The sequence below is a fragment of the Passer domesticus genome, chromosome 20, assembly GCF_036417665.1.
Source record: "Passer domesticus isolate bPasDom1 chromosome 20, bPasDom1.hap1, whole genome shotgun sequence".
In the NCBI taxonomy this organism is placed as follows: domain Eukaryota; kingdom Metazoa; phylum Chordata; class Aves; order Passeriformes; family Passeridae; genus Passer; species Passer domesticus.
Window position 1 is genome coordinate 1,498,467 of NC_087493.1, and position 25,600 is coordinate 1,524,066.

At 58.1% G+C, this 25,600-nt stretch overlaps 1 protein-coding gene across 3 annotated transcripts in view; it reads right to left on the reverse strand.

Annotated features, from left to right (window-relative positions):
- Window positions 1-25,600, reverse strand: part of DNAH17 (dynein axonemal heavy chain 17) — a 32,661-nt gene that overhangs the window by 6,301 nt on the left and 760 nt on the right. Inside the window, exons 2-69 of one of the 3 annotated variants that reach the window (XM_064395738.1) lie at window positions 25,146-25,339; window positions 24,683-24,875; window positions 24,493-24,592; window positions 24,330-24,415; window positions 24,085-24,210; window positions 23,679-23,834; window positions 23,518-23,601; window positions 23,027-23,194; window positions 22,656-22,772; window positions 22,272-22,540; window positions 21,963-22,158; window positions 21,717-21,863; window positions 21,404-21,512; window positions 21,161-21,264; window positions 20,918-21,058; window positions 20,657-20,800; window positions 20,303-20,485; window positions 19,951-20,205; window positions 19,675-19,844; window positions 19,213-19,435; window positions 19,017-19,133; window positions 18,815-18,901; window positions 18,439-18,591; window positions 17,818-18,066; window positions 17,461-17,583; window positions 16,910-17,257; window positions 16,733-16,824; window positions 16,463-16,589; window positions 16,091-16,243; window positions 15,581-15,706; window positions 15,348-15,455; window positions 15,096-15,227; window positions 14,642-14,802; window positions 14,405-14,561; window positions 14,054-14,158; window positions 13,465-13,622; window positions 12,769-12,907; window positions 12,026-12,253; window positions 11,736-11,873; window positions 11,129-11,261; window positions 10,809-10,936; window positions 10,570-10,718; window positions 9,700-9,982; window positions 9,437-9,610; window positions 8,642-8,849; window positions 8,382-8,547; window positions 8,196-8,298; window positions 7,907-8,054; window positions 7,713-7,804; window positions 7,358-7,519; window positions 7,103-7,267; window positions 6,803-6,994; window positions 6,141-6,407; window positions 5,553-5,714; window positions 4,842-5,075; window positions 4,486-4,650; window positions 4,296-4,391; window positions 3,995-4,212; window positions 3,554-3,761; window positions 3,259-3,374; window positions 2,802-2,994; window positions 2,465-2,700; window positions 2,049-2,165; window positions 1,353-1,557; window positions 860-1,024; window positions 592-732; window positions 281-451; window positions 7-129 (exon numbers count right to left, since the gene is read on the reverse strand). In XM_064395738.1, the coding sequence (XP_064251808.1) occupies window positions 7-129; window positions 281-451; window positions 592-732; window positions 860-1,024; window positions 1,353-1,557; window positions 2,049-2,165; window positions 2,465-2,700; window positions 2,802-2,994; window positions 3,259-3,374; window positions 3,554-3,761; window positions 3,995-4,212; window positions 4,296-4,391; window positions 4,486-4,650; window positions 4,842-5,075; window positions 5,553-5,714; window positions 6,141-6,407; window positions 6,803-6,994; window positions 7,103-7,267; window positions 7,358-7,519; window positions 7,713-7,804; window positions 7,907-8,054; window positions 8,196-8,298; window positions 8,382-8,547; window positions 8,642-8,849; window positions 9,437-9,610; window positions 9,700-9,982; window positions 10,570-10,718; window positions 10,809-10,936; window positions 11,129-11,261; window positions 11,736-11,873; window positions 12,026-12,253; window positions 12,769-12,907; window positions 13,465-13,622; window positions 14,054-14,158; window positions 14,405-14,561; window positions 14,642-14,802; window positions 15,096-15,227; window positions 15,348-15,455; window positions 15,581-15,706; window positions 16,091-16,243; window positions 16,463-16,589; window positions 16,733-16,824; window positions 16,910-17,257; window positions 17,461-17,583; window positions 17,818-18,066; window positions 18,439-18,591; window positions 18,815-18,901; window positions 19,017-19,133; window positions 19,213-19,435; window positions 19,675-19,844; window positions 19,951-20,205; window positions 20,303-20,485; window positions 20,657-20,800; window positions 20,918-21,058; window positions 21,161-21,264; window positions 21,404-21,512; window positions 21,717-21,863; window positions 21,963-22,158; window positions 22,272-22,540; window positions 22,656-22,772; window positions 23,027-23,194; window positions 23,518-23,601; window positions 23,679-23,834; window positions 24,085-24,210; window positions 24,330-24,415; window positions 24,493-24,592; window positions 24,683-24,875; window positions 25,146-25,339 (10,986 nt within the window). Of the gene's footprint in view, window positions 1-6; window positions 130-280; window positions 452-591; window positions 733-859; window positions 1,025-1,352; window positions 1,558-2,048; window positions 2,166-2,464; window positions 2,701-2,801; window positions 2,995-3,258; window positions 3,375-3,553; window positions 3,762-3,994; window positions 4,213-4,295; window positions 4,392-4,485; window positions 4,651-4,841; window positions 5,076-5,552; window positions 5,715-6,140; window positions 6,408-6,802; window positions 6,995-7,102; window positions 7,268-7,357; window positions 7,520-7,712; window positions 7,805-7,906; window positions 8,055-8,195; window positions 8,299-8,381; window positions 8,548-8,641; window positions 8,850-9,436; window positions 9,611-9,699; window positions 9,983-10,569; window positions 10,719-10,808; window positions 10,937-11,128; window positions 11,262-11,735; window positions 11,874-12,025; window positions 12,254-12,768; window positions 12,908-13,411; window positions 13,426-13,464; window positions 13,623-14,053; window positions 14,159-14,404; window positions 14,562-14,641; window positions 14,803-15,095; window positions 15,228-15,347; window positions 15,456-15,580; window positions 15,707-16,090; window positions 16,244-16,462; window positions 16,590-16,732; window positions 16,825-16,909; window positions 17,258-17,460; window positions 17,584-17,817; window positions 18,067-18,438; window positions 18,592-18,814; window positions 18,902-19,016; window positions 19,134-19,212; window positions 19,436-19,674; window positions 19,845-19,950; window positions 20,206-20,302; window positions 20,486-20,656; window positions 20,801-20,917; window positions 21,059-21,160; window positions 21,265-21,403; window positions 21,513-21,716; window positions 21,864-21,962; window positions 22,159-22,271; window positions 22,541-22,655; window positions 22,773-23,026; window positions 23,195-23,517; window positions 23,602-23,678; window positions 23,835-24,084; window positions 24,211-24,329; window positions 24,416-24,492; window positions 24,593-24,682; window positions 24,876-25,145; window positions 25,340-25,600 lie in introns of those variants that run through there. The other 2 variants (XM_064395739.1, XM_064395740.1) reach the window with 2 other exon arrangements.

Here is a 25,600-nt window from a genome sequence, read left to right on the forward strand (position 1 = left end):
ACCCACCTTGACAGCACCCCAGTTCTGGTTCTGCAGGAAGTCCACGGGGGATGTGACACCAGTCTTGCAAGGGAAGCGCAGGAGGAAGTCCAGTTCTGCTGGGTTCACTTCTTTCTTGAGGGCCAGGACCTGAAAGTTGGGAGTGCAGAGTCACAGCCACCCAACGCTCACGGCCCCAGTGTGAGGGGTGAGAGGCTCTGAGCATCCACAGCAGCACCAGAGTAAGAGAACAAGCTGTCTAAAGCCACGTGAATGCCTGTCATACATCAGGAGGGATTACCTGGAAGGCAACCTGGGCCAGGAAGATGAGTTTGTCTCTCTCAAAGAGGCCCTGAGCAGTGTACACATAGACTGAGAAGGTGATCTGGTCTGTCAGGTTGATCACCCTTTCGCGGGTGTCGTCGCTGGGGACTGCTCGCTCGATGGCTTTCTCAAAGACCCCGTTGAAGGCCTGAGGAAGATCCCAGCAGGCATCAGCATGTGGCTGCTGGGGTCATGTCAGCAGCATGAAAGCTAAAACACTGAATCTCTGTGCTCCTCTAACTCTGACCCACCCACAGACATCTCTGTCCCTCCTCACTCCCCGTCTACCTTGAGAGAGAACTGGTAGATGGGGTTGATCTTGCAGAGGTCACTCAGAATGAAGTACAGCAGGGATGCGCGCTCTGCTGCTGGCCGGTAGTTCTCTCTCGCAACGTTTATTTGTACTTCAGTGACTTTGGCTTCTTTTACCTGGAGGTGCGGGGGGGTGGATGTTGCCAGAACCCTGCCATGCACCAAAGCAGTGCCCACCCTCCTGCTGGGTGCCCAGCCGAGCTGTCTCTCTGCCTGTGGCACCAGCTCCACTGAGCACATTTACCTTTTCCTCAATTTCCTTGGCTGTGCGCTTTGTTATCTCCAGGTTCTCCACCAGTGCTGTGTCCCGCAGGAAATCTCCGCCGGCGGCCGACAGCCGGGCGAGCAGGGAGTCCTCCAGCTCCTTCAGCCTGATCTTGAACTCATTCTGGCTCTTGGTCAGGCTTGCCTGCAAGAGCAGCGCCCAGGGATGTGTCGCTCAGGTGATCACAACAGAGGGCTGGCACCAGTCCCCCTGTCACAGGGCCACCAAGGTGCTGGAGCAAGGGAAGGTGGGTGTGGCCCTGCTGGGTCCCAGCGTCACCCCAGGGTGAGGTGATGAGCACACCCAGGCAGTGCTGGCTGCGGGGACCTGCAGCTGCAGGCTCTGCTCAGGGCTTCCTTGGCTCCCCACAAACAGCAGCGGGCACAGAGGGGAGCTCTCACACTCCCTGCCCAAACCCTCCGCAGTGCCCCGGCCTCTCCACCCCTCTGACCAGCCCCTCTGACCCCTGTACCTTCAGGGCTTCCAGGTCTGGCCGCTCCCGGGCCACCACAGCAGCCAGCAGCTGGTCCTCCAGGCCCTCCCGTGTCACCAAGAAGTTGATGAGAGTGCACTGAGCCTGCACCTCTGGCTTGTAGTGCGGGTTGAAACACCGGGTGTGCAGGATTAGGCGGAACTGCTGGTTATACTCTACTTCTTTATCTCCAATCCTAATGTATCTGTTCAGTTAATTAAAGAAATTAATCCCCACACACTGGGCAGTAACTCATCACAGACAGATGCCCTCAGCCTATGTGCTGTTCCTAGCCATTTGGGATGAATTTCTTTGGTTGGGAAAAGTCACAGCAAGGACAGAAGTACCAAACGAGACTTGGCAGGGCAAGGATGGAGGAACAGGAGCTGGAGACTGCCCTGCCACAGCCCCTCGTGGCCTCTGGGGTGCAGTTCCCCTTACAGCTTTTCACGCTGTATGGCAGGTGTCCCAGGGAACATGTCCTTGAATGACTAAATGAACTGGATGCCAAGGCCCAGGCCACATTCAGTACAGAGACATCCATGGGACACATTGGAGAGCTCTGGGGGATGTGTCCAAAGCAAAAGAAGGATCAGGCTCCCAAGCTGCTCACAGTAAAGGTGCATCTAGCAGCATTTTGGGGCAGCAGTGGCTGCTTGGGGCATGTGAAACCCCTGAGCATTGGGGTGTGCTGACCTGCCCTTGAAGGTCCTGCCCAGCAGTGGGTCCAGCACTGCCTCTATCGTCTCCCCGATGTCCTCGATCAGCAGCGTCTGTCCTTCAGAGACCGCCTGGGCAATGATGTCCAGGTATCTGAGGGGGAACAGGGGAGGTGTGTATGCAAGCCTGTGCACGGTGGGGGGCTTGGGCTGCTGTGGGGGGCTCACAGAGTGCTTTCCACCCACTGTGACCTGTCAGAACCCTGTTGTGCTCTGCCAGTCCTGGCCCCCACAGAGCTTTTGGAGGTATCAGGTACACCATCAGGGCTGCTGCCCTTGGGTTCCCTGGATCTGATGGGGGATGTGATTGCCCTGACTCTGCACCCTTCAATGGCAGGGAAAGGGGGGCTGGTGCAGCCTGGGCCTGTGCCCACCCCACAGCCCCTGGCCCACCTTTTCTGGCCCAGGCGGACGATCTGCAGGTCCTCCCCAAATTTGTTCTTGATCCACTTGCCGCCCTGCAGCTGGGCGTCCACGAGCAGCGGCCAGCGCTGGGTGCTGCACAGGATGGCCGCGTTCTCGGTGGAAGTGCGGTCGCTGGGCAGCCCCTGGTTGTTCCAGGCAGCCACGTCGGCAGAGTCCGTAAGGAGGCTGAGGGGGTCCAGGTCCGGGGTGATGGGGATGGGCACCTGCCGGGAGGGGCTGCTGGGTGCCTGGCACAGAGGCATGGGAGCCCCCGGTGCTGGTGGGCATGGAGGAGGGCACTTGGGGGCAATCTGCAGCCTCTCACCGACTGCCCCTGGAGGAAGGGGACCCAGTGCTTCTCCAGAAGCTCAGCTCTGTACTTCTTGGTGAAGTATCCGATGTAGGACACGAAGGCGGAGACCAGCAGCACGTCCCCACACAGCGTCTTCTCCTGCTCTCTGAGGTCCTCCACTGACTCAGCCCAGCGGACGTTTTCGGATGCCAGGCCCCCAACAAGCCTAGGGGTAGGAGGGGATGGGGGCTGCTGTCACCAGGTGGGGGGTGGGTGGCAACTCAGCCATGCTGACCTGGGGCATTGTCACCAAACATCTCCATGGCTGCCTCCCCCCATGGATGTCTGGCCCAATTAATCTCAGAATTTTTTAATTTGGGGAGGGTATGGGGGGCTCTGCTGCTCCCATGACCTTGGTGTCTGGGTCACCAGGCCATGCCAGGGAGCAGCAGCCTGCCCTGATGCTTCACAGCCAGTGTTTGCATGGTACCTGTTTGCCAAGTTGATGACTTTGTTGGTTTCATCAGCCTCCTGCTGGCATTTGATCTTCTCTGCTGTGGCTTTCTCAAACTGAGCAGTGAGAGTCGCCAGGTTTTCATTCAGGGCCTTTGAAAGAGAACAGCCCCAGAGCTATTCCCTGCCCACATGGGAGGCTCCATGGTGCCAGAGCTCTGCAGCATCTCCAGCCCAGCACAGTGCTTGGGCTGGGCTCTGGTTCACTGAGTTCTTTTGCTCATTTGGTGACCAAGGGGCTCATGGTTGGGGCTCTAGGGACACACACGTACCACAATTTTGCTCTTAATGCGACTCAGCCTCGCCTGTGCCTCTGCCAGCTCAGCGTCAGCATCAGCCACTGCCTGTCTCTTGGGCTTCACCGTGCAGTGCACCTCGTAGAAGCGGACCATGTTGAGGCACCAGGAGCACAGCCCTGCTGCAGCCGTTGACTTGGACTTGATGAACTCTGGGTTAAAGCTGGGGTCGTTCCGGTACGGCCTGGCACGGGAGGACACAGCGTGCTGTGGCACTGCTCCTCAGCTGTCGGCAGCCCGTCCCACTCCTCCCGGGGCTTGGGCTGCCTCTGGGTGGCAGCGTGGGAGAGCAGGGCCAGCGCCTGCATGCCACTGCTGTCCCCGAACCCTGCTGTGCTCTGCGTCCCCCCTGGCCTCCCTGCTCAGGGCAGCTGGTGGCAGGGGCTGTGAAGGGGCAGGAACTAGCCATGGACTCACTCAAATGCCTTGAGACAGGCTTCAGGGATGTTTTCCCCATCATAGTTTTTTAAGCTTGCAAGGAAAGTGTCTGCTTTTCCTATCTTGACTTTTCCTGCTGTCCAGCTCCTGTCCTTCGGAATCTTGCCGTTTTCGGCCGTCAGAATCAACACAGCTGCCATCACGTTCACTACCTCTGGTGGTGGGGCCCCAAAGGACTTCAGCTCCGTCAGGTTGTACTGGGGAGGAACCACAGGGCCACTGAGCATCACTCACAGCCAGCCCTAGCTGGGCACCTGCTTCCCACAGAGAGCTCACCCACCTTGTTGAGCGTGTCGAGGGCCTCGCGGGCGGCCGAGAGCACCACCTCTGCTTCTGCCAGGTCGCTCGCACAGGCTCGTTGCTTCTCAGCCACCATCTGGAGAGGGAGGACATGGGGTAGGGTAAGTGGCTGTAACCACAGAGCTCACGCTGCCCTGTCCCATGCTGGACACCAGCTCAACACTTCGCACCTTGTTGATGGCCTCGACCTTCAGCTCCTCCTCATCAGCAATGGCTTTCTCCTTGCTGACCTTCTCTGTCTCAACACCCACCACGTGGATCAGTTTGTCTGTGTCCTCATTCTTCTGCTTCAGCTCTACCTCCTGGACTGCCAGCATGGCTTTCAGGTCATCCACCTCAATGAGGGAAGAAACAGAGCAGATAAAAGGGCTGATCCTGCCAAGCCCTGCCTGGTGGAGCAGCAGTGTCTTGTTATGGCTTGAGGACCTCACAGATGCCATGACCATCCTGCAGGGATGTGCCTGCTCTATCCCCTGTGCCAGACCCAGAACAGGCATGCTACACAAGAGGGGCTATGGGCAGGCACCTGTGACGCTGTGCTCCGCAGCTTCATCAGCCCCTTCTCCAGCCTGTCGATGCTGGCAGAGAGCTTGCTCCTTTTATCCGCCAGCAGGTTTTGGTAGAGCTTTATCTGCTCCAGGAAGGTCTTTGGTGTGGTGTAGTTATAGCGTCTCTCCACAGCCAGGTAGGTCTTGGACATCTCCTTTGAGCTTGTGTGGACGAAGGACATGAACTGGCTGATGGAGGCCTTGACCTCTGGCTGCACAGAGAGCACACACAGGGAGCTGCTGCAGCACTGGCATGCAGTGGCTGCACTGAGCCCTCCTGCAAGGTTGGCTCTGTGTGCAGCCACAGAGGCCAGAGCAAAGTGACCCCTTTCATCAGCAGCACAACTCAGAGCTGAGGTGCTGGCAGTAAAGGCACTGGGGCTGGTTCCCATGCCCAGCTCTGTCCCTGACATCCCTGTGTGGGGAGGAGCTGCTGTCCCTGGGCTGTTGCCTGTTGGGGATTTTTTAAGGATAGAATGGAAAGGGGAGGTTCATCCTCACCAACACAGCACAGGGCTGCAGGCTCTAACACTGGAACCAGCTGTAAACTTATCCCAGACCTATTCCCAGCTTGACCCCCATGCCTTGGCACACTAAACTCAGAGAGCAGTAGAGGTGTAGTTCATTGCCCAGTGCAGCCTGGGATCCCCAGTGCCCTAGGACAGCAGCTCTGCCGGGTCCCAGCTCACCTCGATGTCTGGTGTTTCCTCCAGGAACCTGCTGCTGACAGACACGAGAGCGTCCTCTGGCCACTCGTGGAACCAGTCAATGGCCGTGCAGTTGACTACAGCTGGGAACCTCCTGGCCCGCACACGCAGGGTTGAGCCCACGGGGGAGAAGCAGAGGACAACCTGGGGCAGAACAGCAGTGCCTGAGTGGGGTGTCCCTGCTGCCATGGTGGGGGCAGTGTATGTGGGGGCTCCACATGGCTGCAAGGATTCTGCTGCAGACCTGAGCTTTGCTCTCTTCCCATTAACTCTCACCAGGGCTGGAGCTGGCTCCCCTCTGGTGCCTGCAGTCACAGCTGAGCTCAGTGCTCGTGTGGGTGTCCCTGGGAGTGCCCAGCATGGTCTGTGGCCATGGAAGCTACTGACCCGCTCTGCCCCCAAGGAGGTCAGTACAGGGCTGTTCTGCCCTGCACCTCTGGGGCTGGGGGCACCTGGGAGTCTCTGGAAACACCTTTTGCCTAAACCTCAGTGTTCTGTGGCCTGTTGCAGAGGTTTTGGATAGGGCAAGTCAGGGGCACAGATAAATCAACCTGGAGAGCAAACACCCACCTTTAACTGGCGCCTGACTTTTTCGATAAATAATTTCCAGCAGTTTTCCTTTGTATCCTCCAATCCAAGGGACTTCACTTGAGGCCTCATGGACCCAATGATGGTTTCCATGTCATTATCCTGAAAGAGGCCTGGCACGTCCCCAGACGCCAAGAAATCATTGATCACAACCAGGAATGATTCTTCAGCCACCTGGGAGTCTGTCATCAGGAACACTCCAGGGATGTTCTTCACAGCTGCTTTGATGTACTGGGAGGCAAGGTCCAGCTGGGACAGAGAGAAACTGTCACCCCCCAGTTCAACCCCCATGAGGTGTTCTCCAAAGTGACTGGTTTGGAGCAGCCCTGGAGAGCTGGAAGGGAGCCTTTGGGAAGGAGCCTTTGGGAAGGAGCTGGTGCCAGGTGCTCTGCCCAGGCACAGGTCCAGCACCAGGGCTGTCCACACCACACCCCTGCTGTCACCAGTAGCTCCTGCCCATGCCTGGCTGGGGAAGCACTGTGGCCCCTTGGGGCAGGACTCAGGGGTGTCACCTGTGTTTCCTTGTGTGCAAACAGTGTCACGAGGAGAGCAGAGCCTCGTGAGCCCCCCCAGGCACTGTCACTGCAGGTGCAGGACCAGCCCCAAGCAGGTAGCACTGAGCCAGGGTCCAAAGGTGCTCCTACCTTCAGGTCTGGGATGCCGTAGCCTTTCCTCAGCGTGATCTGGAACACGCTCAGGTTGCTGATGTGAGCTGCCAGCCGTGCCAGGCTCTGCTTTCCACTGCCTCCCACCCCCACCAGCAGCGCATTGCCCCGAGGAGACTCCAAGATCCGGCTAATTCTGCAAATGTGAGACACCGCGTCTTCGAAAAGCACCTGAAGAAAACAGGAGGGAAGGTTTGGTGTTCTGGGTCAGGGCAGAAAGGGCAGTGAATTCCCCTTAATGCACCAACCCAACCAAGCAGTGCAGGCACAGGCACTCACCAGATTCATCGCTGCATTCACCTCATTGTAGCTGTCCAGGGCTTCCCTGAGCAGGTCACTCAGAGATGCCCAGTTTGTCACTGGCATGTACTTGGACTCATCCATGCCCTGGGCAAAGTGGCAGTAGATGTTGGGCTTGGCGAACATCAGCTCTTCATTGAGCTCCTGGGAGAGGCAATTCCAGCTGTGGGGCTCAGCTGTGGGGCACCCAGGGCACCACTGGGCTGGAGCACCCTACATGTCAGCACAACTCACCTGAAAGGAGGCTTTGCAGATGTCGGCCATCACCTTCTTGAAGCTGTACTGATCCTCTTCATCGACAAGCTTGTCTCCATACACCCTCTCTGCTTCGTGGAGCCAGAGACGCACCAAGTCCACAGGGGTTTTCAGGCATTCAGGGGTGGAGAAGAGCAGCCCCTGACAGACAAATCCCACAGCCCTTAGGGCTATTAGGGCCCTTAGGGTTATTTTAGTGCTGCTCAGAGCTCATTGCAAAGGTTTGCTCTGGGGAGAGGCCAAGGCTCTTTTCAGGGACATGGTATGCTGCAAGGATGTGGTATCAGGAAAGGGAGGAACAAGGATAGTTTAAAATAAACAGCTCTCCCACTACCTGGAATATGTTGGAGAGGTCCCGCAGGTTGAAGATGTAGTGGAACTTGATGGCTGTTGGCAGAAAGTTGGTGGCAACCTTCTGGTGCAGGGCTGTTGGCAGGACAGGGCGGTGAGCAGGCTCCAGGTGCCCAGAGACTCCTGAGCAATGCATTCACTAGGGGCTCGTCCCACCCCAGTGTGGCAAAGGCTCACCCAGCGCTGCTGCTACCAGCTTGGACTGCATCTTCTGCAGGGGCATTGGCATGCTGTGCCGGGCCAGGTGCTGCTGCAGGATGGTGCCGTACACGGTGTGCAGAGCCTCGCGGCTGGGGAAGCACACGGCCAGGACACAGAAATGGCGCTGCAGACAGGGGCAGAAATGGACGTGGGCACTTCGTCCCACAGGGGCTGATGCAGCCAGCTGGCACTGCAGGGTCCCCTGCCTCATTCCACCCTCTGGGCTTCAGTGGCAGGCAGAGCTGTGCCCCCAGGCCCTGCACACCTGCAGCCGTGGGTCGATGGTGAAGGACCCCGCGGTCGGGTTCATGCAGGCCACGTACTGGCAATTGCGAATGTCCTTCAGGGTCAGTTTGTTCCTGTCATACCTGTGCAGGAACCAGCACCGTGACACTTTCCCCAGGCATGGGGACAGGTTCCCCCCATCATGTCGTGCCCTTCCAGCACCCACCAGTGCCCGTGGTCCAGGTGCTGCCGAATAAGCGTGTGTGGTGCCACAGTGCCATACTTGTCCACCTCTGGCATGTTCATGTCATCGATGAAGTAGATCAGCCTTTTGGTGCCAGGTGGGCCAAAAACTCTCCCTGATTTCTTCTCCAGAGGTTTCTCAAGGACGGCTGCAGCGAGAGGAGTGGATGGGTGGGGGTCAGCACTGCAGGACCCTGCAGCACAGCCCAGTGCAGGGCCAGCTGCTATCTATGCGAGCCTTACCCTGCAGCATGGCCGAGGTTGTGTAGAAGTTGAGGGGCACAGACTGCACCAGATATTCATCTGTGCCGAGTGCTTCCAGCTTGTCCCACATCAGGACTGACTTTCCCGTCCCTGCGTTCCCCACCAGCATCACCGGCCGCTGCTTCTCCATCAGCAGGTCCATGAAGTAGCGGAGGCGAATGGTCTCTGTGGTGTGCACCACGGCAGCCTGGGGAGAGCCTCTGTCAGTCCCTGCCTTGCCCTGGCACTGCCAGAGGCAGGGTCCTCTGTTGGGGCAGCGTGCCAGAGCCCTGCACAGCACTCCTGGCAGCTCCAACAGACGATGCTCTCTGCAGGCAAACCTGGTCCCTCTCTAAAGCAGCACATCTTGTGTGCTCTGTTATTCTAAAGACTTTCTGACCGAAACCAAGTTATTACACAGAACAACATGGACAGCTCCTGAAACCACCACACAGCCACAGCTCCTTGCCCTCTTCCCTGACAGCTTCGATAACCCCTCCAAGATGCCGCTGTAGGAGACACAAATGGAGTGCTAAAGGACACTTTGCACTCAGGCAATAGTCACAGCTATTTTGTGAGACTCTCTGAAGCTGCAGGTTAATCTGAAGGTCAAGGAGACATGGAACCCACAGCCCTTGCCTGAGGCTTCTGTGGAGTAAAGAGAACCACTGGAAGCCATCGGGTTTGATGTGTGCTACCAGTTGGAATCCTGATGATGCTTCATGCATTGCTGAGGGGAAGACTGTGGAGTGACAGTCAAACAAACCATATAAACACAGCACTTGTGGGAAATACCTGTAAGGGGACGTCGGGGTCGAGCTCAAACTCTGGCACTCTTTCATCCCAGGGATTGAATGTCTTCGTTTTTGGATGAATGTAATAGTCAAAAACTGTCCCCTGACTAGGAAACTTGATGGCTTTAAATTCTGACAGCCACCACTTGCTGAACTGCTGGCGGTGATCCACCAGCTGGAGGACAAAACAGAGACACTCAGACCCCAGCCATGTGATGGGATGCAAAGAAAGGTGGCAGGTGCTGGGCAGTCCCTTGGCTGTACCTGGTCCTGGAACAAGGCCCCACCAAAGGCCCAGATGCAGGCGAAGACAAAGAAGAGCTCGTATTGCTCCCGGGGTGAGTCTGGTGGGACATTCTTTGGTGTCAGAAAACACTCTAGCAGGGACAGAACTGTCTGTATGGCCGTGACGTCAGGAACAGGGGTGATTGTCTTGAACTCAGACTTGAGCTTCTCCAGGCATGGTGGCAAGTACTTGTCAAAGAGGATCGTCAGAGCGGCCTTCTCAGACTTCTCTGTCCTTGTCTCAATCCAGCTGGCCACAATGCTGTGGGAGAGACAAACAGGGGTGCTGCAAGTGTCCCATCCCATCCCATCATCCCATCCCATCCCGTCCCACCCTGTCTCATCCCATACTGTCCCATCCCATTATCCCATCCCATCCCATCCCATCCCATCCCATCCCGTTATCCCGTTATCCCATTATCCCATTATCCCATTATCCCATTATCCCATCCCATTCCATCCCATCCCATCCCATCATCCCATCCCATCCCGTCTCATCCCATACTGTCCCATCCCATTATCCCATCCCATCCCGTCTCATCCCATACTGTCCCATCCCATTATCCCATCCCGTTATCCCATCATCCCATCCCATCCCATCCCATCGCATCCCATCGCATCCCATTATCCCATCCCATCCCATCATCCCATCGCATCCCATTATCCCATCCCATCCCATCCCATCCCATCCCATCCCATCATCCCATCGCATCCCATTATCCCATCATTCCATCCCATCATTCCATCCCGTTATCCCATCCCATCCCGTTATCCCATTATCCCATCCCATTATCCCATCCCATCCCATCCCATCCCATCCCATCCCATCCTTTTCCCTGCCCAGCTCACGGGCTCCAGCCCAGGTCTGTGGGGTTGATGTAGAGGATTCCAGCCCGGGACACGGTGGCCGGCGTGGCCGTCCGCAGGTGGCTGATCTCGAAGATGAGCCTCATGGTGGGAGTGAGGGGGATGCGCTCGTTGCTGGCCAAGGTGAGAACCTGGGGGAAGTGTCTCATTGTGGGGGATGTCTGGAGTTGGTCTCCCCGAGACAACAGATGAGCAAAGCCCTGGGGTGTGATGGCACCAACCTTATTGTCATCCATGACTGTGTTCAAGGACTCGATCCACATTGGGTCAATGTCTCCATCAAGGATGATCCATTTGGGCCCATCATGTGTGATGTTGGCCAGGTCACGCATTGCTGTGGAGAACAGACCTGCCCCACAGAGAGACTTGGGCTGTTCCTCTCCACAGAGAGGAACACAGCTGTTTGCTGGGGGGCATGTGGGATTGGTGCTCCCGTGAAACATATTCCTTCTTCCTCCCACTCCAGGAAAGAGCCCCAAGGAAAAGTCTTCCCATTGCATCTCACATCCCATAAACTAAGCTCACAGCACTAGTGTCTCACCATCCTTCCATTCCCGCGTGGCTGGATGAATGATCCCAAACAGCTCATCGCAGGTCACAGCTTTGGGGTCCAGGTCCATAGTGACCGGTCTCCTCTTCAGGCTTTGGTACGTCTTGTTGAGTGACTTCAGCACCTGTGTAGAGAGGATGGTGCAGCCACAGTGCTGATCCCACTGGGGCAAACACAGCCTTCAGCAGCTTCTCTGCGGGGGGCTCATGGAGCCCTGCTCCCACCTGGACTGCTCTGGGCTCCCTGTGCAGAGCCAGCCCCTGGACAGGGCATTGTGTGTGCACAGCCCTGTCCTGTCATCCTGCCAGCACCACAGCATGCCCAGGGTCAATCCTGAGAGCGTGCCCCTGTCTGCTCTCTGTCTTTGTCTCTGCTCTGCCCATGGGTGTCTCGGGCAGGCCCTGAGCTCTGCATCCCAAACCTGCTCAGCTGCAGGGCTGACACACAGCCTGAGGGCACAGCCATGGCTGCACTGCTGTCCTCTGCCCAAACACTGCTCTGGCAGGGCTGGGCTCTGCACAGCCCTCACCAAAAAGCCACAGGATATGCTTGGCTGAGGCCATGGGGGCTCCATGTCCTCAGGGTGGTTTGGCCCTACCTGGGACTTGCCACAGCCGGCGTTGCCAACGACGAAGACGGAGTGTCGCACTTGGAGCAGCTCCTCCAGCTGTACCACCTTCAGCACGAAATTCTCCTCTGCCTGCAGCTTCAGCTCCAGCACAGACTCACGGATGACCTGGGAGGGAGAGCAGGCACTGACCACCAGCAGCCTTGGAAAGGCTCTGGAGATGAGCTGGCTGCCCCCAGAAGCGCTGAATAGACCGTCAGTCTCTGGATCCTGCCAGGACTGGGACATATCTGGTGATGGTGCCATGCTTGGGCTTGCACCTTCTCAAAGTTGAGGTCCCTCTTCCTGGGAACGTCCAGTGCTGGAAACAGGTCTCCTATCAGCCCCAAGAACACAGGCAAGTCATCTGTCACAATCTTGGGGATATTGAAGTCTCGTAAAGCTCTCATCAGGACCTGGTCCTCTGCAGAGCCGGGGTCCCCCCTCTTTAAGGAGCCTGCCACCACCAGCACGGACTTGATGGCCCGCAGCCCCCAGTCGTAGTGGTCCTGTGACAGGAAGCAGAGAATCACCATTTCACTTTGGTGAGGGAGAACTGCTTCAAACAGCACTGCAGAGGAGCACCCTGTCCTTCAGCCCCAGCCAGGTCACCCACATGGCGCCCACTGGGCTGGACCTAAACTGAGCTTATCTGCAGGAGAAACCTCTGTCAGTCATGGGGGTGGTGTGGAGCTGGGAATCTGACTTCCTTCTTGAAGGCACGTTTATATGTGAATCACCTCTCTTGAGATTAATAATCTCTGAATGCTCTCATCTTAACTGGCCTAATTCTAATTCTAATTCCATGCTATTCTGCTTTTGGGCTTCTTGATTCCTTCCTTAAGAAATCAAGGTGCCATATGATGCACCAGGTAGAAGTGGATCTTGTCCAGCCATAGACCTGAGCTATGCAGAACTGTCACTCTGTGTGTCACCACCAGCAATCCCACTACAGTGTGTCAGCTTTGATGATCAAATGGACTCTTTCCTCTCCCAGCCAGCACTGTGTAATATTGTTAATTACCTGTTTCGACAGCAGCTCTTTGCAGAGTGTGTAGAGAGTGATGAACTTTCTTGCCAGGAGCCTGGCATCAAGAAATCCCTCTGCCACAAGCATGATTTCGCAGATCAGTTCAAAATCAGGTACCACCATAGCACAGGGTCTAGAGAGGAGCAGCTGCAGTTGTCAGGGCTGCTTACCACGTCCTTACCCTCCCACAGCTCTCAGGGTTTGCCCCCAAGTTTCCAGTGTGACGAACAGTCGGCTGCTGTAGTTACACCTGCTGGGATCTCCTGCCCAGACTCCTTCTCCAAGCAGGGCTCATGTCCCACCAGACTGGGGCACACCAGCCCTTCTGCAGTCACAGGCTGAGATTCACCAAGGACAGGGGTCCCACAGCATCTCTGTGCCTCCCCTTCCAGTGCTTCACCACCTTCTTGCCAACTCTCAACTGGATTTTAGTTGAGGGTGGCAACCCAGCCGAGCATGCTCTCCCCTTGCTGAGCAGCCCAGCTCACCCCGCCTGGCCACCTCTGGGGAGTGACAGGACTGTCCCATGGTGTCAAGGGCTCCCTCACACCGGGGCCACCACCCTTGGCTGAGGGTGTTACGGGTGTGGCACAGGAGTGCCAGCAGGGAGGGAAGTGCTGCCCTGACCCCGACCCACCTGAACAGAGCTTTTAGATTAACCCACCTTTTAGAATTTTTAGATTAACCCACCTGAACAGAGCTTTTAGATTCTCGGGCAGCTCTGTGCGCCCGGCGTAGCCAGGGTTCATGGTGATGAAGATCCCAACCGATGGCACCAGGGAGATGGTTTCCCCAAGGAAGTTGAATTTTTTCTTCCTGGCACGGATTGCATCCTGAATACATTTTACCTGCCAGGTGAGCAGAGGTGTTGGCTCCCTGCCCAGTGCCCTGGCTGGCCCTGACTTCTCCCCAAGGTGAGCCTGAGGGTTTGGCTTTGCCAGGAATAATATTGAGATCTTGCTGAAGCCACAGCAGCAGGAGAAAAAAAGGAAAGCTGGCCTTAAACCAGCTCCTTCCTAATCACCCCAACTCCCTGTTCCAGGTGATGGCAGAGCTGGGGGTGACAGGTCACCAGGATGGACACAGCTGCACTGTGAGGTTTAACTGTGCCCAAATCCCCTGCACTGCTGGAATTCTACCCTATGTCCAAACAGGACATAGGGGAGAGAACAGTGGCAAACTGTCCTGCGAGTCAGCTTTAACTGGGACAGCATGCAGGACGTGAGCTGGGAAGTCTCTTTGGCACCCAGTGCCACTGTGTTGTGGGGACAGCACGCACCTGCACTGCAATGACAGACAGGACCTCCACCAAAATGCGATTGAACTCATCGAAGCAGCCCCAGGCTCCCGTTTGGGCGAGTCCTTTGTAGATGTTCCCACAGGACTGGAGAGAAACAAAGCAGTGGGACAGGGCTCAGGACTGCGATCCCTCACGGCAGCTGCAATGGGGGATTTGGTGACAACGCTCAAGAGCTGAGAGCTGCTCGTGCCTTACGGACTGTGCACTTCCCTAGGGAAATTCCCCACAGTGCTAAAGCGCCCCTGCCAGGCTCCCTGGGCTCCCACAGACCCAAACACAGGGTCCCTTGGTTCTCACCTCAGTGCCACCATGCTGCTGCCCGTGCCCTACCTTGTAGTCCATCTGCTCGGAGCAGTTGAACACGTAGACCATCATGCCCACGGCCCTGCCCAGGTCCTTGGTGGTCTCTGTTTTCCCGGTGCCTGCAGGGCCGGCGGGGGCCCCCCCCATGTAGAGGTGAAGGGACTGTGTCAGGGTGATGTAGCACCTGCCGAGGGAGGCCCTGGGGCTGAGCGGGGCCTGGCACGGCCGCAGTGCCCGGCAGGGCGGGGGGAGCCGAGCCCGCACCTGTCGGTCAGGGGGGTGATCACCAGCCGGGGCGTGTTGCCCAGGTACTCGTAGGCGTACAGCAGCTGAGCGTCACAGATGTTGGCAAAGCAGTGCCTCTCCCCGTCATCCCAGCGGTGCCGCAGCTGGGACTGCCAGGCAAACGCCTGCGAGGTCTCCACCTGCAGAGCAGCTGGCTGTGGAGGCAGGCAGGCATGGGCACTGCCCACCCTGACCCGCTGGGACAGCCACACACCCTGCCCGGGGACCATTCACCACCTCCCAGAACTGGGACAGGGGGCCAATGGGTCCCAGGGCCGTGCTGGGGTGGGTGGAGACCATCCCTCCTCACAGCCCAGCCCAGCCCACACCCACCAGCAGAGGTGCCCAGCCTGAATGTAATGGAATGACAGGAAACCTGTGCTCCAGAGTTCTAAGGGATGCTGCACCAAAAATTTCCTCTGGTACCAAATACCTTTGTTTGGATCATTTTGCCCACAACATCCCTTGCATGGACATCAATAGTGCAGATTGTCATGATCTTCATTCTGTCCCCAGCACTCAGGTTCCCAAGGAGCAGGGAAATCAGGGCATTCAGTCGAGCAATCTAGTGAAGCACAAGAATAATGGGCATAGAAATGATGCCCTCGTCTGCCCACCTTCCGATGACCCCTGGCCTGGCAGAGAGGCTCAGGCTGGCTCCAGACTGGGTGCAGAAGATGCCAACCTGCTTTTTGTTGTAATCCTTCAGGGCGTTCTCGTAACCTTTCTCCAGACTCGCAAAGGCAACTCCAACCTCTGAGGTCCAGGAGATCTGGGTGCACGTGAGGGCGATCTGCGGCAAACCATGGGGACAGCACGGCCATAAAGAGGAACCTGCTGTGGCTCAGGGTGGGCGCCTGCGCCTCCTCCTGTCCCTCTCAGAGCTGGCTTGGCCCGGCCCTGTACAACAGCACCCACCTGTGCTGGGTAGTCAAACACCCACTCCTCCCGTGGCTTGTCCTCGTAGGTGCCCAGGGCCTGGGGCATGAGGTTTCGCAGAGTGGAGCGCATGCGCTCCAGCACCCGGTTCAGCCAAACCTCCACCTGCAGGGTCACACCCAGCAGGGCTGAACGAGCTGCTCCAGCTTGCCCGGGCCGCACAAACCTCTCCCTGCACATGGCACTGCCCCGCAGAGAGAGCCTGGAGCCAGTCCTGCAGGGCACATCCCATGGGATGTGATGAGGGGTGGTCTGAGGGCAAACAGCCGAGGGGTGACCACCCTGTAACCCTTGAGGGACTGTGCTCCAGAGTTCACACCACTGTGCTGCTCTGTACCTACAATGCAGGTGCCATTTCTAGGGCTTTTAGCAAAAAATCTTTGTAATTGCATTTTTATACTCCTGCCAGGCTGTTAGAGCACAACCAGCAAAAGGCTCATCCCCATCCTCAACCTGCCCCCGCCCCAGCCTGCACAAAGCTCAGCTGACCTGGCCAGACAGGTCACAGTCCGCATCGAAGTGCACATACTCCCCGTCCCGGCTGAACATCCCGTGGGCCACCTTCTGAGGCTTTTTGTCTGAGCCCTCCTGGAACTTCAGCTTGGCCAAACTGTCAAACAGCTTCGTCAAGTGCCGGGACACCTGAGGGCAGAGGCACAGCCACCGTCAGGACCCCTGCCACGTGCACAGGGGTGAGCAGCAATTGGATCTACCCCTGAGCGCTCCCTGGGCACTGCATCCCCAGGAAGGCGGGTCAGGGATGGTGGTCTGCCCGAAAGAGTGAAAAATGTTCTAAAACTGCTCAAACAAGTGCAGGGAAATGGCACAGGACTCAGCCCCATGCTCGCACACAGCCTATACCTCAAGGGGTTCGGTCCCTTTTGATAAAATATCCAGTAGGTCTGCAGAGGAGACAAAATAGAACCGGGGAAAAGCCAGTCTTTTGGTCTCCAGGTATTCAGCCAAGGCCTTCTCACAGACCGCCAGCCTGGCAGAAAACAGAAAAACCTGCATTAGCCCCCAATATATCAGCTCCAGCTTTTGCTCAGTCCTTGTCTTGCTGATGCTTTGGAGGAACCAAGCTCTTCCTTTGGCCTCCCAAATGCTTCACCAGGATCACTGGATCCTTACCTGTCCTGCAGGGCTTCCAGCTTGGTGTGCAGCCCAGGCTTGTTGGTGCATTCAATCACATTGGGAGTTTGTACTGCATCAGCCATTAGATCCTGAGGAGGAAAAAGAAAAACACTTCAGCCACCCCGAAGTGGCAGACATCTGCAGGGAAAAGGAGAGAGGGAATGGGCTTCGCACTCGGAAATCCTCGTCAATGGTATCAAATTTCTTCGACTCTTCTGGCAGTTGACTTCGTGTGTCTTCGGATGCTATGAATATTGTTTCCAGGTGACTCCACTTCCTCTGTACCTCAAACCAGGTGTTGATAACAGTGTCAGTGGTTGACAGCTTCTGCTGCCAGTCCTGTGCCCGCTGAAGGAAGAAAGCTCTGTACTTGGATGCCAACACGTTCTGCAGCTGCATTTGGTTGTCCTCCAGCGTCTCAATGAGCATCTCATCCACCTTGAGCAGTGGGAGCTGGGTCCTGCCATGGGGCTCATACTCAAACTCCATTCCTGCCCAAGTGGTGTCCAGAGCATTTAGCACCTGTGGTCGTGGCATGGGGATTAGCTGGGTGCCGTGGCCCAGCCCCCGTGGGGAAGCAGGGGGACAGAGGCATGGGCTCCACAAGCTCTGTGTGCTCCCTGTGGACTCCAGCCCCAGGAACCAGAACACAAGGCCTTGGGAGCCACGGAGCCACACTGGCACAGGGGTCCAGCAAAGCAGGGGAGGAGCTGAGCCCCGTTTACCTTCTCCATCCCAGCCTCCTTTGTCGCTTTGTCCACTATGCCGCGAACCTCCTCCTCAAACTTGTGTAGGTTGAGCTGCAGCAGGTCCGCGAGGGTGGTGTTCTCGGACATGGTGAATTCCACCTGGAGCAGAACCGGCGTGGTTGGGCCAGGGGCTCCCCTCCACAGGGGTAGACCAGCAGCTCACCCAAACAAGCTCATTGACACCCACATTTAGAGATCCCACACAAATATTTGCATGTGGCCAGACTTAAACCTAATGGCACCCTTCCCTTGCTGGGTGTGGATCTTGGGAGCCTCCTGGGCCAGGGGCTGGAGGCTCCTGGGCCAGGGATGGGCAGGAGGACTCGGGAGCACCTTGGCTGTCTGCACAAGCTCCTGCCAGTGCCGGTCCCTGATGGCTGGGTTCTGCAGCTCGCTCACGGCGCGCAGGGATGTAATCATGTTCTTCATGCTGCTGTCCAGTCCTGTGAACGCGTCCCAGCTCTTCACCTCCTTATCCAAACTCCGGATGTCTTTAGCAAATTTCTTGCACTCAATATCCATATCCTCAACGTTAAGCTCTGCCCACTTGGTTGTCTTCCAGCTGGCGATGCTCAGGTTCACCTGGACCCAGGATACATTTCCACAACATGGGGTTAGCAGAAGTATTCCCTGCCTGAGAAGAGGAGCAGCATACCCAGTGCCCACACACTCTGTGTGCCCACTGGGGCCCCACTCGTGCACATGCCATGCAAACCTGCTCTAAGTGTACCAACCTGCCCCATGTCTCATCCTCCCTCTGGGAAGATGGCAATGAGCTCTCTGAGAAGCTGCTACAGCTCTGCACCTCTGGCTGGCAATGGCCAGCTGGCAGCAGGTACCTGTGCCAGGTGCCTGCACCAGGTGCCTGCATTGGGTGCCCATGCCACTGCTGTCCAGCCCTTGCCTGGACGCAGCATTGGGCGCTGTGCCCAGCTCCCAGAGCCCAGCACATACCAGGTTGACCATGTCCCAGAGGTCCTTCAGCAGGCGCAGCTCCTTGCGACACATTTTGAGCTGTTTGTAGTCTGGGACCGACACCTCAAACAGTGCAGCTGAGGTGGCCAGGGCTGCCATTTCGTTCTCCAAGGCCGCGATGCCCTTATTTTGCTGGATGGAGGAAAGGAAAAGGTGTCAGCCAGGGACTGTGTGCCAGAGACATATTTCTATTCCAGCAGGAGCTCCATCCCTGCTGCAGGGCCAGACCCTCCCTGTCAGCCTGAGAGCTGGAGCCAGACCTGAAGCAGCTGCCCCTCCCCAGTATCCAGAGTCACGGGTGGCCAGGCAGTGCCAGTGGGGACAGCAGTGGTCCTGGTGTCCTCCCCTTCCTTACCCGGTTCAGTGACTCATAGGGTTCTGGTTCTGTGTACGAGAAAGGAGCGCTTTCCTGGAAACTCTCCCGGAAGGCGAGCTGCTGGACCTGTGTGGGAGCATGGGGCTCACGGGGACAGCCAGGATCCGGCAGTTGGGAAGAGCAGCAGTCTTCCCAAAGCTGCTGAGGAGCTGCCTCCCCGCCCTCAGCCCCCGGCAGGCACCTCAAAGTCCTGGCACTTGTTGCGGAGGATGGCGGCCTCGGCGGCTTGCAGGGGTGCCGCGTTGTCTGCCACCCGCAGGCACAGCTTCTTGTTGTTGTCCCAGCTCTCGGGCAGCTTCTGCAGTGGACACCATGTGGGGTCACCAGCCTGGCCCCAGTAAGCCCCTGCCCAGCCCCCCACACCCTGAGCAGCCCACCTGGAGCAGCAGGTGGATCTCCTCTGGCATCTTGTCCCCGTAAGTCTTGAGCAGAGCAACTGTCTCCTTCAAGGGCTCAAACATCATGTCAGTCGCCTCCTGCCTCTCCCTGACCCTCGCCAGGTGCCCCATCACTGCCACTAGTCCTTCATAGTCTCCCTCCTCCAGGGGTTGACTCAAGCCATCAGTGGACTCTTTGATGAAATCCTGCAACTCCTGGAGACTGAAAGGACAATGGTGCTCACCAGGTGTCCTTGGGGCTTGGGGCTCACTCTGCAGGGCATGACCCCCCAGAAACTCACCCCTGAATGTGCCTGGAACCTTCACCTGGAACCTGCAGTGCCAGGGCTGTTTTCCTGGGTCAGCCCTGCCCTGGCATGCAGTGGTGCCTGTGCCACAGCTTAGCCAGGCTCCAGCCAGTGGGAGCACCCTGTCCCTGTGCCAGGGCTGACCAGGCCTTACCTGCTGGTGACGTGGTGGGCGAGGTACTGCCGGAGCACCATGCTGTGGCCTTTGATGGCACACAGCAGCGCCTTCTTGAAGGGGCGGCAGTCACTCTGCAGCCACCCCCCAAACACCCTGATTTCCTCAAAATCCAACACCTCTTCATGTAGTGCCTCGAGCACATCGATCTGGGGACAAGAATGGGTCACAGTCTGTGGCTGGCACCTCTCTGGGCACCCAGTGTCCTCTAGGGCACCCAAGCACCCAGCACATCTCCAGGCACCCCTGCCACACCTCCTGTTGAAAGAGCGCGAGGGGTGGGATCCCCGGCGCCAAGGGCTTCTCTGGTGGTGGCTCTGCCTCGCCCTCGCCAGGGGCATTGTCCAAGGTGAGGAAGCGCTGCAGGAACTCCTCGGGGGTCTCCCTCCACAGGTGGGAGTGCTCCTCAAAGCTGGCACTGAATTCTTCACCTTCTGCCATGGTGCTGACCACCAGCGACATCAGCTGCTCCTGCATCCTCAGGAGATCCGGCTGCTCCTCCAGCGCCGCCTGAAGGGGCGGGCAGAGCTCAGGGACGGGCTGGGGACAGCGGCCACCCTCACCCCCTTCCTGCGGAGCCGGGAGCTGCTGCCTGTGACGGACTCACCTTGTAACTGACCGCCCCCTCCAGCAGCCGTGGCATGGAGGCTGCCACCGCCTCCATGTCCCCGAGCAGCCCCTCCACCAGCGCCAAGAAGTTGTCGCCGGCCCCCACCTCCAGTGAGGGCTGGTACTGCACCTTGTCCTCGGACAGCTCCATGCACACCTCGAACAGCGGGGACACCTGGGCCTGGAACAGGTCAGAGCCGGCTGTGGGCTTCTTGTCCCACAGCCCCACAGCCCTGCAAGCTGCAGGGGGCACGGGGACAGTCACGTTTGGCCACTGACGACACTGGCAGTGAGCGGTGGGACACCCCGAGCCCAGCACCAGGACACCCACTGCCACAACACCAGCACCTACCTCGGGGTCCATGTTGGTGAGCAGCAGCTGCAGGGATTTGTGAACAAGCCTGCAGAGCCCATCCAACACGATTTTGTCGATGTATGCCACATAGCTCTGCCATATCCGTGAGGATACGTCAGCCTTAAACATCTCTGCATTCTCCTGCCACGAGAAAACCAGCCAGGACTGAGCAGCCAGCAAAGGTATTGGCTCCTGGCACTGCTTCATGTCCTTGCTCATGCCCCTGTGAGCTATCAGTGCTCCAGGGCCACGTCTCACCTTCACCATCCCCTGGATCTTCTCGCCCGTGCTCTCGATGACAGCACGGCGCTGAGCTAAGGCATTTTCTTTGCCATCGAGGTCCAGGAGCGCTGTTTCTTTGTTGTCCTTTCTTCCAAACAAGGGAGTGGCTGAACAGACCTGCAGGGAGGGAAGAAGGGGCTGCTCTGCTATGCCAGGGAAAGGACAGTCCCAGCTAGATGTGTCCCAGAAAGGTGCTTGTGAAGTGCCAGCAAACATTACCTCCATCAGCTGGGTGATGTTCTGTAGGTTCAGCTTCGCTGTCTGGACTCGTCTCTGCAGGTCATACAGGGTTTCCCTCATCTCCTGGATGTATTCCATGACACCTGGGAGGGAAATGGGAACACGAGCACATTGTGGAGACACCCCCAGGGCAGTGGGAAGTCTGTTGTTGTTCGGGACCAGGGAACCCAAAATGTGCAAGGAGGATTCCCAGCCTTGGATGGCCAAGGAGGGGGTTTGTACCTTCATGGCTCCAGAACAGAGACTTCTCAGCACTGGCCAGGCGGATGTCCAGGGCCTCCCGCTCCTTTGCCAGCAGGGGCTGCTCCACTGGCATCAGCTGTTGCTTCACCTGAGCCAACACACCCACAGGTGAGCACCGAGGAACTGGGTCCCCACCCCACCAACACAGGAGGTGGATGGCAGCACCCACGGCCTGGCTTAGCCACAGGATGGGCAGGGACCTGAGGTGCCAGTGATGTGCCTGTGGTACCCAAACCCCCCAGTCCCTTTCAGCCTGGAAAAGCAGCTGGGTTGTCTCCCCTTCAGAACCTGCCTCATTGTACCAGCCCACGATGAGCTCCAGGTTGTCCCCTATCTTTTGGAAAGTCTCATTTTGGGCAAAGAGGCTCTCAGCATTGCTTGGGATGTCCTGCTGCTGCTGGATGTGCAGATACTTCACCTCCCTCAGGACGGCTGCGAGCTGCAAGGGGAGGGCTCGTCAGCATCACCCAGGGCAGCAGGGCAGCCCCAGCCCGGGGTCAGCCGGGGCACTGCTGCTGCTGCCCGTGCCAGCACCCACCTCTCTGCTGAAGTTCACGCTGAGGAGGCCGGACTCGGGGTCCCTCTGGAGCAGGGGCTGCTCCAGGCTGAAGTGGCAGTCCTTGCCGGGCCCCCTCGCCCATTCCTCGTAGATCATCTTGCTGTAGCGCTGCAGCAGCTCCATCATCTCCTCGAACTTCCTGGACACCAGCTCAGCCTCAGCACCCAGCATGGCACTGTCAGAACCACAGTAAAGCTGCTGCAGCAGGGCATGGGGGGGACCAGCTCCAGGCCGGGTGCTGCCCCGCTGCTGCCCTGTGTCCGCGGGGGACAGGGGACCTGCACCTACGGGTGGGTCATGGCCAGCAGGTCCTTGCGTGGCCCCTCCAGCCGCTGCTGCAGCTCCAGAGCCCACTTGAGCTGCCCAGCCACCGGCGGCATGTTCTTGTGGATGGCTGGGCCCCCCCCGGGGGGCGGGGGGGACACGAACCGGGTGTCATACAGCGCCTTCACGCTCTCCAGCTCTGCCTCGAACATTCCCAGCAGGGCCAGGTAGCAGGGGGAAGCCTCAGCCTTGATCAGGGGCCGCTCCAGTACGGAGGCAAACATGTGCACCAGCTGCAGGAGAGAGAGGCAGGCACAGGTTCCTGCACCCTGGAGCAGTCCCGGGATGGGTGAGACCCCCAGGTCCCGTGGGAGCTGCATGCTAGGCTGCCGAGCTGGGCACAGGTACCTTCACTGCACCTGTCAGGCGGTTACAGTCATCAAAGCCCTGGCAGAAGATGGCAGCCAGCTGCTTGTTTGCATCCTCAACCTTCTTCTGGAACTCTGCAAAGTCTTTGTTCCATTGCTGCCATTGAAAGCAAAATGGGTTAAAGTGGCACAGCCTCTGTGGCTCCTTCTCAAATCCTTCAGGAAGGATTTGCTGAACCCAGAGGGTCCAGAGCCCCATGACATGCTCCAGAGCCAGCCCTGTGCTCTGTGGGGCAGTCCCATGTGTCCCTCTGCAGCATGTTCTCACAAGAGATTTTTTTATTTTCACTTAGCCAATGTTAACACCTCAATTCCAGCACCCGTCACATTTCCACTCCAGCATCTGCTCACCTCTTCATCGGGATCCAAGGGATCATATTTGCATTCAGCAAAAGCCTTTGTGTCTTCACAGATCTCCTCAGAGATCCTCAACACCCAGGTCCCAAGGAAGTTTCCTCTCACCCCTCCCAGCACTGTCTTCTCCAGCCTCTGGAAGTCGATGGCTACCTGGAACAGCTCCTGGCAAGCACAAACCCCCTTTTACCTGGCTTCCCCTGTCCCAGGCTGCAGGTGCAGCAGCAGCACAGGGCTGTGTCCTGCCAGCTCAGCAGCCCTGAGGAGCAGCCCCAGGGGTGGCCTGGCTGGGGTGTGCCCATCCTGCCATGGGGGCTCGGGGCTGGGGGGAACCTGTGCTGGGAATGGTGCCTCTGAACTCCCAGTCATGTCCCACTGTGCCAGCGGCCCCAGCTGAGCTCCCCCTGTGCCACTGCCTCCCCAGGATCCCCAGGGCAGGGAAGGCCTGGCTGAGGCTGGCACTGTGCCCTGAAGTGCTGTGCTCTCACCTTGATGGCCTTGAGCCTGTGCAGGAAGGCATCCATCCTGCCAAAGATCTGTATGGGGGGAAACTGCCAGAGCTCTGACTCCTCCTGGGAGGGGAGAGGGGCTGTCAGTCTGGTGCTGGTGTGCAGGGGGTCAGATGTTCCTGCACCATCCCTGCACCCACCGGAAAGAATATGGGCGTTAGGTCAGAGCAGTAAGTGTTGTAGGACTGGAAGAACTTCTCTGTGGTGGAGATGGCTTGTTTGAGTCCCTCCAGGGTCTCCTGGGGCTCCCCTTGCAGTCCCTTTAGCATGTCCTCAGGGTTCAGGAATTTATAGGTCTGGGACAGACACAGGCAGGGGCAGCTGTCAGGAGGACATGGAGGCTCCTCCTCCCCCCTTCACCCCCACAGACTTGCTGGTGGTTGCCTGCAGCCCGTGCCTGCCCCAGACTCCCCCCAGCCCTACGGGGACTCTGCTGTTCCCTTGTCAAGGCTGTCTCCACATCACCCTGACTGGACCCTCCACATCTGCCCCAGACAGGCAACTGGAGGGGACAGGGGTGGGGCAGTGCTGGCCGTGGGACTGTACCAGGCTGATGAAGAAGTTGCAGGTCTCCTGCAGGATACGGGCTATGTGGGCAGGTGAGTGGTAGTGCACGCAGTGAGCCCGGAGCAGGCAGATGGTGCAGAGCACCTTGGGCACGAAGAGCCGCAGCTGCGGGAGCAGAGCCTTGTCACTGGGGGGGATGTGTCCCCCCAAAGCCTCTGGGGCTCTGCTCCTGCCCAGATGAGACCACCAGGCTGTGCCTGGTTATTTTGCCACACATCACCTACCTGGGAATACTCCATTTGCTCCATCTCCTCCAGCAGCCCCTGCAGCGGTTGCAGGTGGAGGTTGACATCATTGGCTTCCTCCAGACCTAGGACATGGAGAAAGTCCGTGTTGGGAGGAGGACACCTGGTTGGAGGCAGCTACCTCTCTGGCATGGGACCTCACCACCATTGACAGCCCTGAACATGTTCTGCAGCGATGGCCAGTAGCAGCTGTCAGCCTTCTCCAGGGTCTTGGCCAGCACGGTCACTTGGGGTGTGAGCAGCTGCCAGGGAAGAGGCGTCAGCATCAGCATGGGGGGCTCAGCACAGGGGCTCAGCTTGAGGAGATGTGGCCACCATGGGTGAGACAGTACCTGCTCACTGATGCACTCCAAGCTGGTCACCCTGGTCTGCCAGAAATCAAACTCGACTCTGGGCAGGGGGTGCTGCCCCTCCATCAGTTGCTGTGCTGGGTCCTCACCAAAGATCTCCTCAACCTGCTGGAACCACTCGATGACCACGGTCTCAATGGAGTGCAGCACTGTGCCATCTACAGGCCCCACCAGGCTGAAAGGCAGAGGGGTTATGTCCCTTGGGAGCCCTGAACTGCCCCAGGGGAACTCCAAACATCCCTAGGGAAGCCAGTCACTCCTGCTTGTGGCCATCTCTGCCAGTGCAGATGCCTGGCATGAACCCCTCAAACATTGCTGCAGGGGATGACTGTGCCCAGGGCTGTGCAGGGACCAAGCCAGTGACCCAGCTCCCATCCCTCCCTGAGTGATTTATGCTGTCCTGGGCCCCTGCCAGGCTTTTCTGGCACCAAGTGATGCCACCCACCAGTCCAGGGCGGCGCCTGAGTCCTCCCAGCTGACCAGGTGCTCGGGCAGTGGGAGCAGTGGCTTTCCCTGGATCTTCCCAGTCATCAGGAACATCTTGTTCTGCAGCTGGTGAGTGTGGCGCACGATGTCCTCCACCACAATCCTGGGCCAGCCCACCCCCTCCTCCTGGCTCAGGAGCAGAGGGGACACAACCTGCGAGACAGGGCTAGGTCAGGCCCTTGGCCATGACCTCCTGTACACAGGGCAGTGGGCACTTCCCTCTCGCTGCCCATTGAAGCGCAGTCTCAGTGCAGTCTGCTGATACCAGTGTGACCAAAAGGCCCTTTGCTCTGCTTTCCAGCTCTCATGGCCTGGGGAGGGCTGGAAGTGGCACAGTGAATGCATCTGGCAGAGTCAGGGGCTGGCACATGAGCAAAAGCTCCCAGCAGTGAGGGAGAATAGTGGGGCTCCTGG